We start from the raw sequence: 14,500 nt of genomic DNA, 5'->3' as shown, positions 1-14,500 counted from the left end.
CGCCTTCAACAGAGCATGCAAGAGGGAGACAGACTGACAGAGACACCGAGTGACCAAGACAAGGAGCAGTGGTAGAGCACCTTTGAACCGAGTGACCAACAGAGCTAGGGATGACGGCAGCATGGCTGCGCGACGGAGGCTTCGACGTTTCCCAGGGTGGCTGCACGATGGAAGGGGAGGAAGCTTGCAATGGCTGCTGCGCGATAGAGGGAAAGGGTGCGAGCCCTGTCGCGACGGCGGCGGCACAAGGCGGTGGCTGAAGTGCTGAATGGAGGTGAGGGACGATGAGATATGGAGGATGGAGTTAGGGGTTAGGGCAAAATGAAGGCTGGATCTGGGATTCTGGGCATATGGAGTTACCAAGAGAGATTGAAACGACAGCGTTTGGATGCGCATTCAAAAAACTGGCCGGGTCACGGTTCGGTTCGACCGACCGATTCCTGGACGGTTCAACGGCTCAACTCCAGTTTTTAGAATTTGTGGTTTTGCTGTTTGTTCGAACCGTCTTTCTTCACGGTTCACAGTTTAACCGGCTCGACCGGCCGGTCCGAACTGGTTTTCAGAACCTTGATCATATGTTAGATTCTGCTACGAAACCTTTGTTCGAGGGGTGTATTCATTCAGAGTTGTATGCATGTGTTAGAATGATGAGTATTAAGTCGGAGAAAATCATACCCAATAGTATTTTGATAAGTGGGCCACCTTTTGCTGAAATGGTACCTGTTGGGACCACTAGCATCCCCCGAAACCACTACAAAGCAAATAAGTTAGTTTTGAAATTTGGTCTAAATTCGGTAAAAATTGATTGTTGTTTAATAGTTGTATGCTGTATTACAAGAGGGATGCGGACCTAACTAAATGTAGATCACCGAGATTCCAAGTCGAAAGAGAACATATTGGTAAACGCCGGTTAAAGAAAGTTCCAATGAAATGGATGCACTACTTGCTCTTATTCCTAAGGCTGAAACAATTGTATGCATCGATGAGTTTGGCCCCTCACATGACCTGACATAGTAACAACAAGAGAAATGATGGAATCATGATGCATCCGTCACACAGAGAAGCTTGGAAGCATTTTGATCGGATCCATCCTACATTTGCAAGCGAGCCTATAAACATTAGACTAGCTTTGTGCTCTGACGGGTTCACACCGAATTCGAAATTCGGTAATGCGTACTCTTGTTGGCCTGTAATCGTAGCATCTCATAACCTGAGTCTCGAATTGTGTATAAAAGACCATACATGTTTCTAACTTGCATCATACTTGGTCCAGCAATCCAAAGGCCAAAATAGATGTCTTCTTGTGGTTCTTGGTGAACGAATTAAAGGAATTGTGGATCCATGGTATAGAAACGTATGATATTTTGATGAAGAGAAACTTTCAATTGCATGCTACATTAATGTGGACCATTAACGACTTTCCTACATATGGGATGTTGTTAGGTTGGTCCACTCAGGGCAGAATGGCATGCCCCATTTGTATGGAGGATACAAAGACATTTTGGTTGACAAATGGCGGTAAGAATTCGTGGTTTAATCCTTTTTGGCCTAACACAAACTCGTTCAAAAAGAATAAAACTAAACAACAAGAGGCACCTGGAAGGTTGGGTGGTAGGCAAGTTTGGTATCGTATTAGTAGAATCCTAAGGATCATCGATAACGGGACAGGTTTGAGAAAGTATTTCTAGCATGATTTCCTCATTCCTCTTCCAAGGTTCAGAGGAAATCCAAGTATGAGCAATTTCTCTCCCGAAACAATTGCTCAATTGGATGAAGAGCGAAAGCTTTCAAGCAAATCAAAGAGAATGGAAAGAAGAAGAAGAATAAGAACTATTATTGATCCATTGAATTACAACAGAGTTCCCTAACCCAATGAAGTGGGGTTTAGTTGTTCATAGCTTTGGGAATGGAAATTGGAAATGTAAAGTGCATTGAAAGAAAAACTGAATACAGAGAAAAGTAATTTTAGAGTGTTTACAATCCTGGATTTCCCAGGTCCTAGTCCCTTTCTAGTTTAAAACTACTCCTATATATACTACTTCTTTGATCGTCTCTGGATGTGGGCTCTTGGCCTCAATTGAAGCAGTTAACTAACTCATTGGGCTTTGCTTAGCTTGCTGGAAGAGTTGGGGTTGGGCAGTACTCACGTTTTTCTTGGCCTAGCAAAAGTTAGTGGAACTAACTTTTCCACTAACTTTTCATGCAGCTCCCATCTCCACGTTAGTGGCACTAACGTGGGTCTCCTAGGCTTCGAACAAGTTAGTGGCACTAACTTTTGCACTAACTTTTCATCCTTGGCTTTGAACAAGTTAGTGCTACTAACTTTTGCACTAACTTTTCATTGTGCTCCTTTCCTCCACGTTACTGCCAACGTTAGTGGCTCTAACGTGGCCACTAACGTGGGTCTTCCTTACTTTGAACAAGTTAGTGGAACTAACTTTTGTACCAACTTTTAAAGCTGCCTTTCTCTTCTACGTTAGTGCCCACATTAGTGACACTAACGTGGGTCTCCTTGCCCTTTGCTGAAGTTAGTGGCGTTCACTTATGCACTAACTTTCCAAGCCTTCCTCTCTTCCACGTTAATGGCACTATCGTGGCCACTAACGTGGGTCTCTGCTTCTTGCTACCTGAAATCAACCAAGCAAAGTACATCAAAGTCTTGCTCTAATCATGAGATGATGCATCATCCATTCTACCATTCAATTCTTGCATTATTCTCATGAAAATGTTTAGAAACCACAATGTTTGGTTGAATCAAGATAAGAATGCATAATCAACCAAATACTTGCTTATTACTTAAGAAAATGCATGAAACTACCCTAAAACATACTAAAAATGGCTTGTGAAACTAGCCGTGATGCCCTGGCATCACATCACCAAACTTAAATCTTGCTTGTCCTCAAGCAAGTAGTAGAACATAAAGAGAATGAATGAGAATACAAGAGATACAAGTCCTTATTCAGAGAATTCAAAACCTTGGTTCATGGAGTTTTCATGCATAGCAATTTAGGTTCACGTTATTGCTGGTTTCTAGGCTATAACGTGCTCTTGACTACTCACTCTATTACTTTCTATGAGACCCTTATTCTTTGATCCTTATCTTAGCTTTGTTTTTGTTTTTGTTTTCTTTTTCTCTTTAGAGCTTATTATTTTCTTTAGCTAAGTGCTTTGTGTTGAGGTAACTCTTTATGATAAGCTTTCAGCCAACACTCCCGAAACCAGTTGGTTCAAGGTGCTAGGTATTGAAACACCCCTAAGGACTTACTCACTCAAGCCTCTCCTCAGCACATACACACCACAGACACATGGTTTGTTATTCATTCCTGAGACCTTGGTGTCCAACACCTCTTTGGGTTACTAAATGTTTTGTGACAAGATTGTTTTTGATAGTGGACTTTCAGTTGACAATCCCTGGTTAGTTAACCCAAGTTATCAAGTGATGAAGCACTCCTAAGAACTTACTCATCCAAGCACATCCTTGCACAAAAACACCACAGACACATGCCTCAATGTTCAAACTATTGGTGCCTAGCTTTATTGCTTGTTCTTTTCTTTCTTTGTCATTCTCTTTTCCTTTCTAGGATCTTATTAGTTATCCAAGTCTCATAGAGTGCACATTAAGTTCATAGTCCAAGAGATATCCAAGCTTTGCACCTTATTAATGAACCAAGTTAACTAGCAACCACCACCATAAACACTAGGACTTTATTCTACAACATTGGACTTTACTCTTCTTTTTCATAACATTTTCTTTCATTTTCTTTTATTGAACTTAAGAACACATCATATAATCTAAGCATTGGTGCATTGGTCTAAACATCTAAGCTAGCAAGCCAAAGGTAAACTAAAGAAGCTAAATGCAATTGAATTAATTGAAATTCCTAAACTAACTATGGAAGTATATTCTATTTCATACATGATTTTCCTTATTTAAAACTTAGAAAGAAAAGAACTCCACCGCCTTGTTCTCATTTGTGTGGTTCATGGTCCTCTACTTGTTTGTCTTTTTTCTTTGTTGCTCCTTCTCTTTGTCCGCTTGTTCCTCCTTGTATTCGTGCCATTCTTGCCTTCTTCCAATCCTCTAATGCTTTTCTTACTGATTCATGGTTTTGATATGCTCTTTCTTTCTCTAACTGTGCTAACTCCTCATGGACCTCTTCATATCTTCTGATTCATGAATTCAGCACAGGTAGCTGACCAACGAAATAACCAAGCCTAGCTTGAGTGTTTATGTCATACCCAGCTCTACTTATATAAACTCCTTCTTGAAATGCCATATACATGTCAAATGCTTCCGTTTGCTCATATTGCCTTCGGCGCATTTCATGAATATGAACATCTTGGTGAGCTTGCATGTGGATTAATTTTTGGATGGCCTCTTGTTGTTGAGCTTGTCTTTGATTCACCATGTTGATGGATTCACCAAATTGTTTGCCTTGTTCAAGTTGCTGCTCTATTAATTGCTTCTGCCACTCCCTTTGGTGATCCATCATTTGGGATTGGAATTCTTCTTGTCGGTTCATCATTTGTAATTGGAGGTTCCTCTGTTGCTCTTGGCTCTCTAGATATTGCCTTGATAGGCTATCAATAGCCTCTTGGACTTGGCTCATGTCTATGGTGACTGGGATTTGTCCTTCTTAAGCTTGTCCTTCTGAGAGTTGTGGCACTGCTCTTTTCTTTCCATAGGGCCTCCTTTGAGCTTAAGTAGGTGTAACATAGTTCATTCGTCGAGGAGTAATTGGCTTACCAACTGTCACCCACTCAGTGACATTATCTTCAAACACCACCTTAGCCCTTTCGCACAAACGAAAGATGGTGTTGGGGTATCCAAGCCTACCTTCGACATCATTCTTCTCGACCATTTTTCAAATACCTTTTGCTATGAGTTCATGAACCTTGATTCCCCCCTCCTTTTATTATACAATGCACCATAGTTGCTCTGTTGACACTAACCTCCGAATTGTTCGAGCTAGAAAGAATGGATCTCCTTACTATCTCCAACCATCCCTTAGCTTCCGGATGAGGTCTCCTCTTCTTATGAATTTAGGTGCTCCATTGGAGTCCCTCACCCAATCAACCCATGTGACACAAATATCATTTATAATTGCATCATGGTCAGGCTCACTCCTTATTCTTGATTCATAACTTTCTTTCTCAAATGGTATGGCTCGTAGCTTTAGTACCCTCATGATGGTCATTGGACTAAAGTCAACCACCACCCCCCTTACATAACTCCTATAAGAGTCATCATTCTTATCTTATCGAACTGCATTTGCATAGAATTCTCTAACAAGAGTTGCACTCACTTTTGTGACTGGATCAACAAGGAGTTTCCACCTCCTCTTTTCAATTTTCTCCCTGGTGGGCATTCCTTCTCCTTGAATTGGAAACCCAACTCGTGTACTATCTCCTTATCTACCATCCATATGAACTGTAGTGCATGGTGCAAGGTTATGAATTTCTTTTCATCAAAGGGATGTTGCTCCATAGGCTCCTTTCCTTTTCTTCTCTTGGAGCTGGGTGATGCCATAGGTGAGGAACCGAATGACACGGATATAGAGGAGGGTGACGAGTCTAATGAGTGAGGTGAGTTGGTGGTATGGTTTGAGAATGAGGATAAATGAGTGATCAACAGTGTTGACTATAAGTAAGGGGTGTGAAGATGTATGAATATGGCTTGTAATGGAATAAGGATTGGAATGTGGAGGTGAGCAATAGTTTCGGTTATAAGGAGTGGGAACTATTTGTTTGCAAGGTGGTGGGTAAATGAACGGTAGAGATTAATTTTGATGGTGAGAATGGATGGTGTGTGTTGTGAAGTAGTATGAGCACAAGGATCACCACTTTATGAAGTGGTTGGGTTCGGTCTTCAAGGGTGGAATCTGTGACACATTGAACTATCCAATGCTTGCATGGTAACACTTTTCAAAGAACACCATTCAAAGACATGGGCCTATCATTCCATGAAGTAGCCGAATCTCCCTCCTTGGCTTGTCTTGTCAATTCCACCTATTCTTCCTTTATTTCCCTATGCAAAACAATGAAGCAAAAACAAAAAATTAACTCTAATGGGTGGCGAGAATTGAAATGTTCCTAACTACTTTTTGAATTTTCACCAAATACTTACTAAAGCAAACTAGGTACTACTCATGAGTTGGAACTAAATTGACTCTTGTGAGTTATGCGTATAGTATTGGTGAACACCAAACTTAGTTTGTGATCACGTGGTGCAAAAGGTTTTAATTGGACTCCTAACATATACATGATATGAATCCCATGTATCCTCTTAGGGTGTCTTGCACACAAACTTGTTGTTCACTATGTGTTTTACGCAAGAACTTACTTAAGTGCTTGTCAATTTTTGAATTCGTTTCCATGAGTACTACTTTATTAACTATAATAAAGACATAAACTAAAAGGATATAAAGCATAGGTTGCCTCCCATGAAGCGCTTCTTTAATGTCATTAGCTTGACGGTTGGCCTTTGTCAGGGGGTTGGTAATGTCTCAAATCTTCTCCTCTCGCAGTGAATCTATCTCCACTTGCTTCTTTGAGAATCTCTACATACTCTAGGGAGAGAATTCTATTGATTGTGTACACTTGAGGTAACTAAGATGTAATTATAGGAAGATGAGGTAGGATTAGTGGCTGGTGAATTGATATCACTCTGTCCCCTAGAGAGAAATCCTCTGTAGGGATCTTCTTGTTTCTCCATCCTCTTGGCACCTTCTTCCCAATTCTCTTCTCTCCTTCAAGTGGTGCTTCAGTCATTCTTGTGTCAGGAGGGTTCTTGTTGGCTATCCCCTTTGAATCTTGTGATTTCAGCTCTTCCTTGAACTCCCTTGATTGTTGTACCACTTGGACTTCTTGTTTCTCCCTCAAGGATGTCTTCAGAGACTCTGCTTGTGATTCACTGCTTGTTTCTTCCAGGAATGCATCCTTCTGATCATCCTTCAGGTCTTTGTGTTCAAATTCATGTGAAGATTTGAAGACATGAAATGTTAGTTGTTCATCATGTATTCTCAATATCAACTCCTCTTGCTCAATATCTATGAGTGCTCTGGCTGTGGCCAAGAATGGTCTCCCCAAAATGATTGGATGAAGATAGCTTTCTTCCATCTCAAGAACAATAAAATCTGTAGGGAGGAAGTACCTCCCTACCTTCACCAGTACATTTTCAACCACTTCTATTGCTTGTTTCTGGGTCTTGTCAGCCAGCTGGAGGGTTATGTTTGTGGATTTCAACTCATTAATCTGCAGCTTCCTCATGAGAGACAGGGGCATTAAATTTATGCTCCTCTAAGATCACAAAATCCTCTGTCAATCATTATATCTCCTATAGCACAAGGGATATGAAAACTCCTTAGGTCCTTCTTCTTTGTAGGTGAGTCCTTATGAAAATCCTCTGTTAATCATTATATCTCCTTAGGCACTGCACTCTTTAGTCATCACCACTGTTTGTCCATCCTTCAAGGGACTCTTCTTGGTTAGCAACTCTTTCATGTATTTGATGTATGAAGGCATCTGCTGGAACCTGGAGGGCATCATTGAAAGGAATGTTAATATGAAGGGACTTAAATGTGTCTAGAAACCTAGAATACTTCTTCTCTTTCTCACCACCCCTGAGCTTCTGAGGGAAGGGTGCTTTTGGCACATAGGGTTTCAGGATTTCCTTCTCCATTAGCTCCTTCCTTTGTGCAGAATCAATTTCTTGTTCTGTCTCTTCCAAATTCTCCTTTGGAACCCCTTGGTTGTGCTCTGTTGGCCTGCTAATTTCACCCTCCAAAGTCTCTTCACTTCTTAGAGTGATTGCCTTACATTTTTCCCTTCTCACATTCTTTGTTTCTCCTCTTGGATTCTTCTCAGTGTCACTTGGGAAGCTGTCAGTGGATTTAGGGATTTGTTGAGAAAGATATCCTACTCGGGATTCAAGCTTCTTGATGGCCTCTCCTTGGTTTTTCATATGAGATCTTACTTCTTCTTTGAATACCTTGTTGTCTTGAAACTCCTTGCAAAGATCTTTAAGCAGAGCTTCAATCCGGGAGATTCTATCCTCAGATGGTGCTTGTGGTGATAGGTTGGGAATTGGATGTTGGTGATGGCTATTTTGTGCTTGATATGAGGGCTGGAAAGAAGTGTTTTGTGGGGATTGATATGGTCTTTGGTTGGAGTGTTGGTAAGTGGAGTTATTGTACTGGTTGGGGTTTTGAGACCTATGATCTTGGGTTTGGTTTTGCTGGTTTTTCCACCCAAAGTTTGGGTGGTTTTTCCAACCAGGATTGTAGGTTTTGGAGTGTAGATCATAGGGTTGTCTTGATGAGTTTCCAACATAATTGGCTTGTTCCCAGTCACCTCCTTCCTCTGCATTCACCCCTTCTTGAGCCTCCTGAAGAGTGGTCCAGGGCCTTCTTTGCTTCCCTAGAAAGACCTTCATAGAAAATGTGTAGCTGCACCCATTCATTGAGCATATCGGGGGGACATCTTCTTGTCAGCTTCTTATATCTTTCCCAGGCTTCATACAAAGTTTCTCCGTCCAGCTGCCTGAAGGTTTGCACCTCAGTTCTCAGCTTGATTATCCTCTGTAGAGGGTGAAACTTCGTTAGAAACTTGTTGACAACATCCTCCCAGGTAATAACTCCTTAGGAAAGGAATCTAACCACTTAGATGCCTTGTCCCTAAGAGAGAAGGGGAACAAAAACAATCTATAGGTGTCAGAATGAGCACCATTGGCCTTCACAGTATCATAAATTCTCAAGAATGTGGTTAGATGTTGATTGGGATCTTCCTGGGCACTTCCTCCAAATGAGTAATTGTTTTGAACAAGGGTGATTAACTGTTGTTTTAGCTCAAAATTGTTGGCATGAATGGTTGGTTTTAGGATGCTACTTCCATAATTCCCTGGGTTTGGGTTGATGAAAGAGCCTAGAACTCTTCTCTCCTGCCCAACATGATTGGCTGCACCCTCTCTAATATGATTATGTACCTCTTCCTCATGATGGTTATCCATATCATCATCCATGTTTATATCCAGGTCATCCTCTTCTTCTTCTACACCAATAACCCTCTTTCCTCTTGCTTCCCTCCTTAGTCTAAGGAAGGTCCTCTCGGGTTCAAATTCAAAAGAGGTTGAAGCTCCTCTTCTTCTACCTGTCATACAATCAACAAAAAACACAAGAAAAACAAGTGAAAGAATCACTCTTGTTAGGATTGTGGTTAGGGTGAGTGGTGCAATTTATCAAACAATTAGTGGATTAGTATACGAAAATGTGAATAGGTAATAGAAAACAAGTGAAATTGCTGAGAATGAAAGTAAACAAGCTAAAATGAAACAAATCAACAAAGGAAAAGAAAATGTTCAATCTAGTTATCCTCCAATTTAATCATTGTCAATGCAAAATCAATCCCCGGCAACGGTGCCATAAACTTGATGCGTGAAATCTGTATCTCTATAAATTCCCTTCAGCAAGTATACCGAAATTGTCGTCAAGTAAAAATTCACAGTAGAGTGAGGTCGAATCCCACAGGGATTGATTGGTTGAGCAACTTTAACCAGAGGAGTGTTCTAGTTGAACTAAACAGAATTGAGTTGGGATTTGCAGAAATGTAAATGGCAGAAAACGTAAATAACAAGAAATATAAATGACAGAAAAGTAAATAGCAGAATGTAAATGGTAAAAAGTAAATTTGCAGTAAGGTAAATGGGGATGTGGTGATAAACATCAAAGTAAATAGCAAAATGTAAAGAGTGGGAAGACAAGAATAGGGGAGCTCATTGGGTTTAGGAGATGTTGTATTCTCCGGATCAAGTTCATTCTCATCTCTTCCTCAGTCCATGTAACTCATTGATCTCTTGGCAATCTTAGGTGATTGAATCCCAATTTCTTGGTAATTCAATCTCTCTAAGCTTGAACAATTGTCCAATTCCTTGATCTAATTGCTCATGGAAAGAGATGAAGTACGATCACTGATTATACCATATATTTTCCTAGATCAAAGTATTGAGAGGATTATATGTCACTATATCCATCCAACCCCAACCCAGTCCAACATGAGAAAGCATTTCTAGCATGATTTTCTCATTCCTCTTCCAAGGTTCAGAGAAAATCCAAGTATGAGCAATTTCTCTCCCAAGACAATTGCTCAATTGGATGAAGAGCGAAAGCTTTCAAGCAAATCAAAGAGAATGGAAAGAAGAAGAAGAATAAGAACTATTATTGATCCATTGAATTACAACAGAGCTCCCTAACCCAATGAAGTGGGGTTTAGTTGTTCATAGCTCTGGGAATGGAAATTGGAAATGTAAAGTGCATTGAAAGTAAAACTGAATACAGAGAAAAGTAATTTTAGAGTGTTTGCAATCCTGGATTCCCTAGGTCCCAATCCTTTTCTAGTTCAAAACTGCTCCTATATATACTACTTCTCTGATCCTCAGTTGAGTTTGCAAGTCTCTGGATGTGGGCTCTTGGCCTCAGTTGAAGTAGTTAACTAACTCATTGGGCTTTGCTTAGCTTGCTGGAAGAGTTGGGGTTGGGCAGTACTCACGTAGTCCCTACGTTAGTGGCATTAACGTGGCCACTAACGTGGGCTTTCTTGGCCTAGCAAAAGTTAGTGGAACTAACTTTTCCACTAACTTTTCATGCAGCTCCCATATCCACATTAGTGGCACTAACGTGACCACTAACGTGGGTCTCCTAGGCTTCGAACAAGTTAGTGGCACTAACTTTTGCACTAATTTTTCATTGTGCCCCTTTCCTCCATGTTAATACCCACGTTAGTGGCTCTAACGTGGGTCTTCCTTGCTTCGAACAAGTTAGTGGGACTAACTTTTGTACCAACTTTTGAAGCTGCCTTTCTCTTCTACGTTAGTTCCCACGTTAGTAGCACTAACTTGGGTCTCCTTGCCCTTCGCTGAAGTTAGTGACATTCACTTTTGCACTAACTTTCCAAGCATTCCTCTCTTCCACGTTAGTGGCACTATCGTGGCCACTAACGTGGGTCTCTGCTTCTTGCTACTTGAAATCAACCAAGCAAAGTGCATCAAAGTCTTGCTCTAATCATGAGATGATGCATCATTCATTCTACCATTCAATTCTTACATTATTCTCATGAAAATGTTTAGAAACCACAATGTTTGGTTAAATCAAGATAAGAATGCATAATTAACCAAATACTTGCTTATTGCTTAAGAAAATGCATGAAACTACCCTAAAGCATACTAAAAATGGCTTGTGAAACTAGCCATGATGCCCTGGCATCAAGTGATTGCGTTTTGTCGCGTTCAGAGAACTTCCAACCAACATTTGGAAACCCCTTCACATAAATACGTGAATTCTTTAAGGAGTTACGTACTACGAATATTAGCATTAATGATCTCACAGTCATGGACAACAATATTCCCATCATACTTTATAAGTTAAAGAGGATATTTCTTCCATCTTTTTTTGACGTTATGGAACACTTAACAATCTGCCTACTGTACAAAGCGATATAATGTGGGCCGGTCCAATTTAGGTGGATGTACCCATTTGAGAGGATGATTAGTTCATTCAAGCGTAACATGAAGAATAGAGCTCGAATTGAGGGCAGCATCTGCGAAACATTCCTAGCTAAGGAAAATCCGCATTTTGCTTAATCTATTTTCAGTCTCATGTTGAGTCACGCAGAACTAGGATTACAAGAAACAATGAGAGGGGAGAATCTTTGTCAAATGGAATAACATACCCAGTCTTTGCTTTGGAAGGAGCTGCAATTGGTGCGGACAGTGACTACTGGTTAGAGTAGAAAAAAATCGATGCTGCACATCTGCATGTGTTACTTAACTGTGACCAGATTTCATCCTACCTCATGTGAGTTTTTGAAGTCGTTGTAAATATTGTAATAAGTGAGATACTAATTTCTTAATCTAATCAAAACTTTTTTATCCTAATCTATCATATTGGTTATTTCAAGAGGCAAATCCTGATACCTCATTGAACATTTTTTCACATTTGTTCAGAGAATACGTCAGCATGCATTGAACTGACACAAACAGATTTGGAACTAGTTACACTTAGTTGGGGCCGAATAAATAAGGGCACTAGCTACCTGATATATACTCAAGCTCCAGTCGCAACTAATAGTGGCTCTATTGTTGTCGTAGGACACCATGGTTGTTGAGTTGAGGCCGAAGAAGAGCGATGATGGTGTGAGTTTGAACATAGAGGTTTTGAAGAGGAGGGAACTGCCCAGGACAATCACAATGAGCAAGGTGATTACCTCGGGGCAGAAGAGCGATGACACCAGTGTTTTGATTCGGCTTCTGTGGTCTAATTTGGCCTCGTCTGCACTACCAGCAGTGGCCGAGGGAATTGCTGGATGTGATAATCATTGGAGTAGTGTATTTATACTTAGTTTCTATGAATGTGATTTTATTGGTGAGTTTTTGTACTTGTTTGGGCGTCATTATTTTGATGAAAAATATCTTTTTTTATTTTTTAGCGTGTTTGGCAAATTTCTAGTAGTAAAAGTAAAAGCACTAGAGAAATAAAAAAATATCTTTTTTGAGAAGCTGTAATTTACATCTTTTTTTAAAAGATATTTTTTTCATGTAATAAATAAACAAAAAAGTACTTTTATATTGTTATACCCAAACATACTTGATAGATAAAAAGATCTTTTTACATGAGATACCTAAACATAAAATTACTTTTACTTTTTCATAAGATCTTTAAAAAAAAACTCGAAAAAATATCTTTTTCTTAAAAACTCACCCAAACAAGCCCCTTTGTATTTTTTGCAACTTATGTGATATTGTGTTTTTTTGAAAAAGATCAATAAAAAAAGGAAAAGTTTAGGGGCCATCAACTTTGTTAAATTCTGGCCAGCATGTAACCAGCAAAGAAAAGTGAGCCATTGGATGAAATCTTACACCAATCTCACACCATTAAAACCATCTTAATGGCTATTTGATGGCTACAAATCACAAAAATTGCTGCCCCCTAGCATTCCTCATAAAAAAATATTTGAAGAAGAATTTAGAAGAGGGAAAAGAAAAGGGGTAAATGACTTATATGTCCTTTTATTTTTTGGGATTTTTTTTATCTTTAAATTTTTTTGACGAGTTAATAGTAAAAATCGTCCTTAAAAGATACCTCGATCTCCATTTTCGCCCCCGAAAGATAAAATTAATTGAATTTGTCCCTGAAAGATACCTAATCTGGTCACGTTCGTCCTTCCGTCATCTCCTTCACTGAATTGGCAAACATTCGCGACGTGTGTCGTTAACTGCCAGCATAGCAGACGCCAAGTTGTATCCTATTGTTGCTGACAAGATAAGTCTTTTATATCAAGTCAAATTAGTCCTTGAGTAGATAAACCCTGATCCCCTTTTCAATTTTCAACCTATTTTCTTCTCTTCTCTCACGACTCATACCAATTTTCAAAGTTCATAACCTCCTTCTCCTTCCCCATTCCCTCCATTCTCCCAGTGCTGTGTGACCCGATTGGAACCCCAATTCTTATCCTATCTCTATTCCCATCATTTTCGGATTCTTCCTTTCTCTTGTTGCAATCAAAGAGATCAAGAGGGATCATAGTGAAGCTGGCTCCAGCTACGGCCAGCAAGGTAGTAGCAGCAGTGTGGTCAAAGGCGAATGCTTGTCAATATCGAGCGGGAAGGCCAAGATGTGGGAGGAAGACCACGACCCAAGCTCTGGCGGCGGCGACATGGACGAGCTCTTCGCTGCTCTTGGTTACAAGGTTCGCAACTCAGACATGGCTGACGTGACCCGATTCTCCTTCTCCTTCCCCCTTCCCTCCATTCTCCCACTGCTGTGTGACCCGATTAGAACACCAATTCTAATCCTCTCTCCATTCCCATCGTTTTCGGATTCTCCCTTTCCCTTGTTGCAATAGAAGAGATCAAGAGGGATCACAGTGAAGCTGGCTTCAGCTACGGCCAGCAAGGTAGCAGCAGCAACAGCGTGGCCAAAAGCGAATGCTCGTCAATGTTGAGCGGGAAGGCCAAGATGTGAGAGGAAGATCACGACCCAAGCTCCAGCGGCGGCGTCATGGACGAATTCCTCGCTGCTCTTGGTTACAAGGTTCGCAACTCAGACATGGCTGACGTGGCCCAGAAGCTGGAGACTAAACGGCAACGTTTCAACGGTAGGAGAGTATTGTATAAAAAATGCGTCGTTTTGATTGTATGCCACGCAGGTAGTTAACGACACATAAAGAAGACGACGAAAAAACGAACGTGACTAGGTTGGATATCTTTCAAGGACAAATTCGATTAATTTTATTTTTCGGGAACGAAAATAGAGATCGAGATATCTTTCACGTACGATTTTGACCATTAATTCTTTTTTTTTGATATATCCACGTGAAATACTCTAACAGTCACATTTATATTTTTGTTATATTTTGTAAATTCAGATGAACGGAAAAATCCAAATGTTCTAATCTTAAAAAATAAAAAATTTAAATATAGTTTTCAATTTTCAAATATTTAAATATTCTC

At 40.2% G+C, this 14,500-nt stretch overlaps 1 protein-coding gene across 1 annotated transcript in view; it reads left to right on the top strand.

Moving 5' to 3' along the window:
- The window catches only part of LOC107638200, a gene marked incomplete in the record, with an annotated part of 37,342 nt that continues 23,304 nt past the window's right edge, over nucleotides 463–14,500 (top strand). Inside the window, 1 exon segment of the mRNA XM_016341372.2 lies at nucleotides 463–466. Within this exon segment, the coding sequence (XP_016196858.1) occupies nucleotide 466 (1 nt within the window).

Source organism: Arachis ipaensis, chromosome B01 (assembly GCF_000816755.2).
Source record: "Arachis ipaensis cultivar K30076 chromosome B01, Araip1.1, whole genome shotgun sequence".
In the NCBI taxonomy this organism is placed as follows: domain Eukaryota; kingdom Viridiplantae; phylum Streptophyta; class Magnoliopsida; order Fabales; family Fabaceae; genus Arachis; species Arachis ipaensis.
The sequence above is the reverse complement of the archived record's forward strand: the minus strand, read 5'-3'. Positions and strand labels throughout refer to the sequence as shown.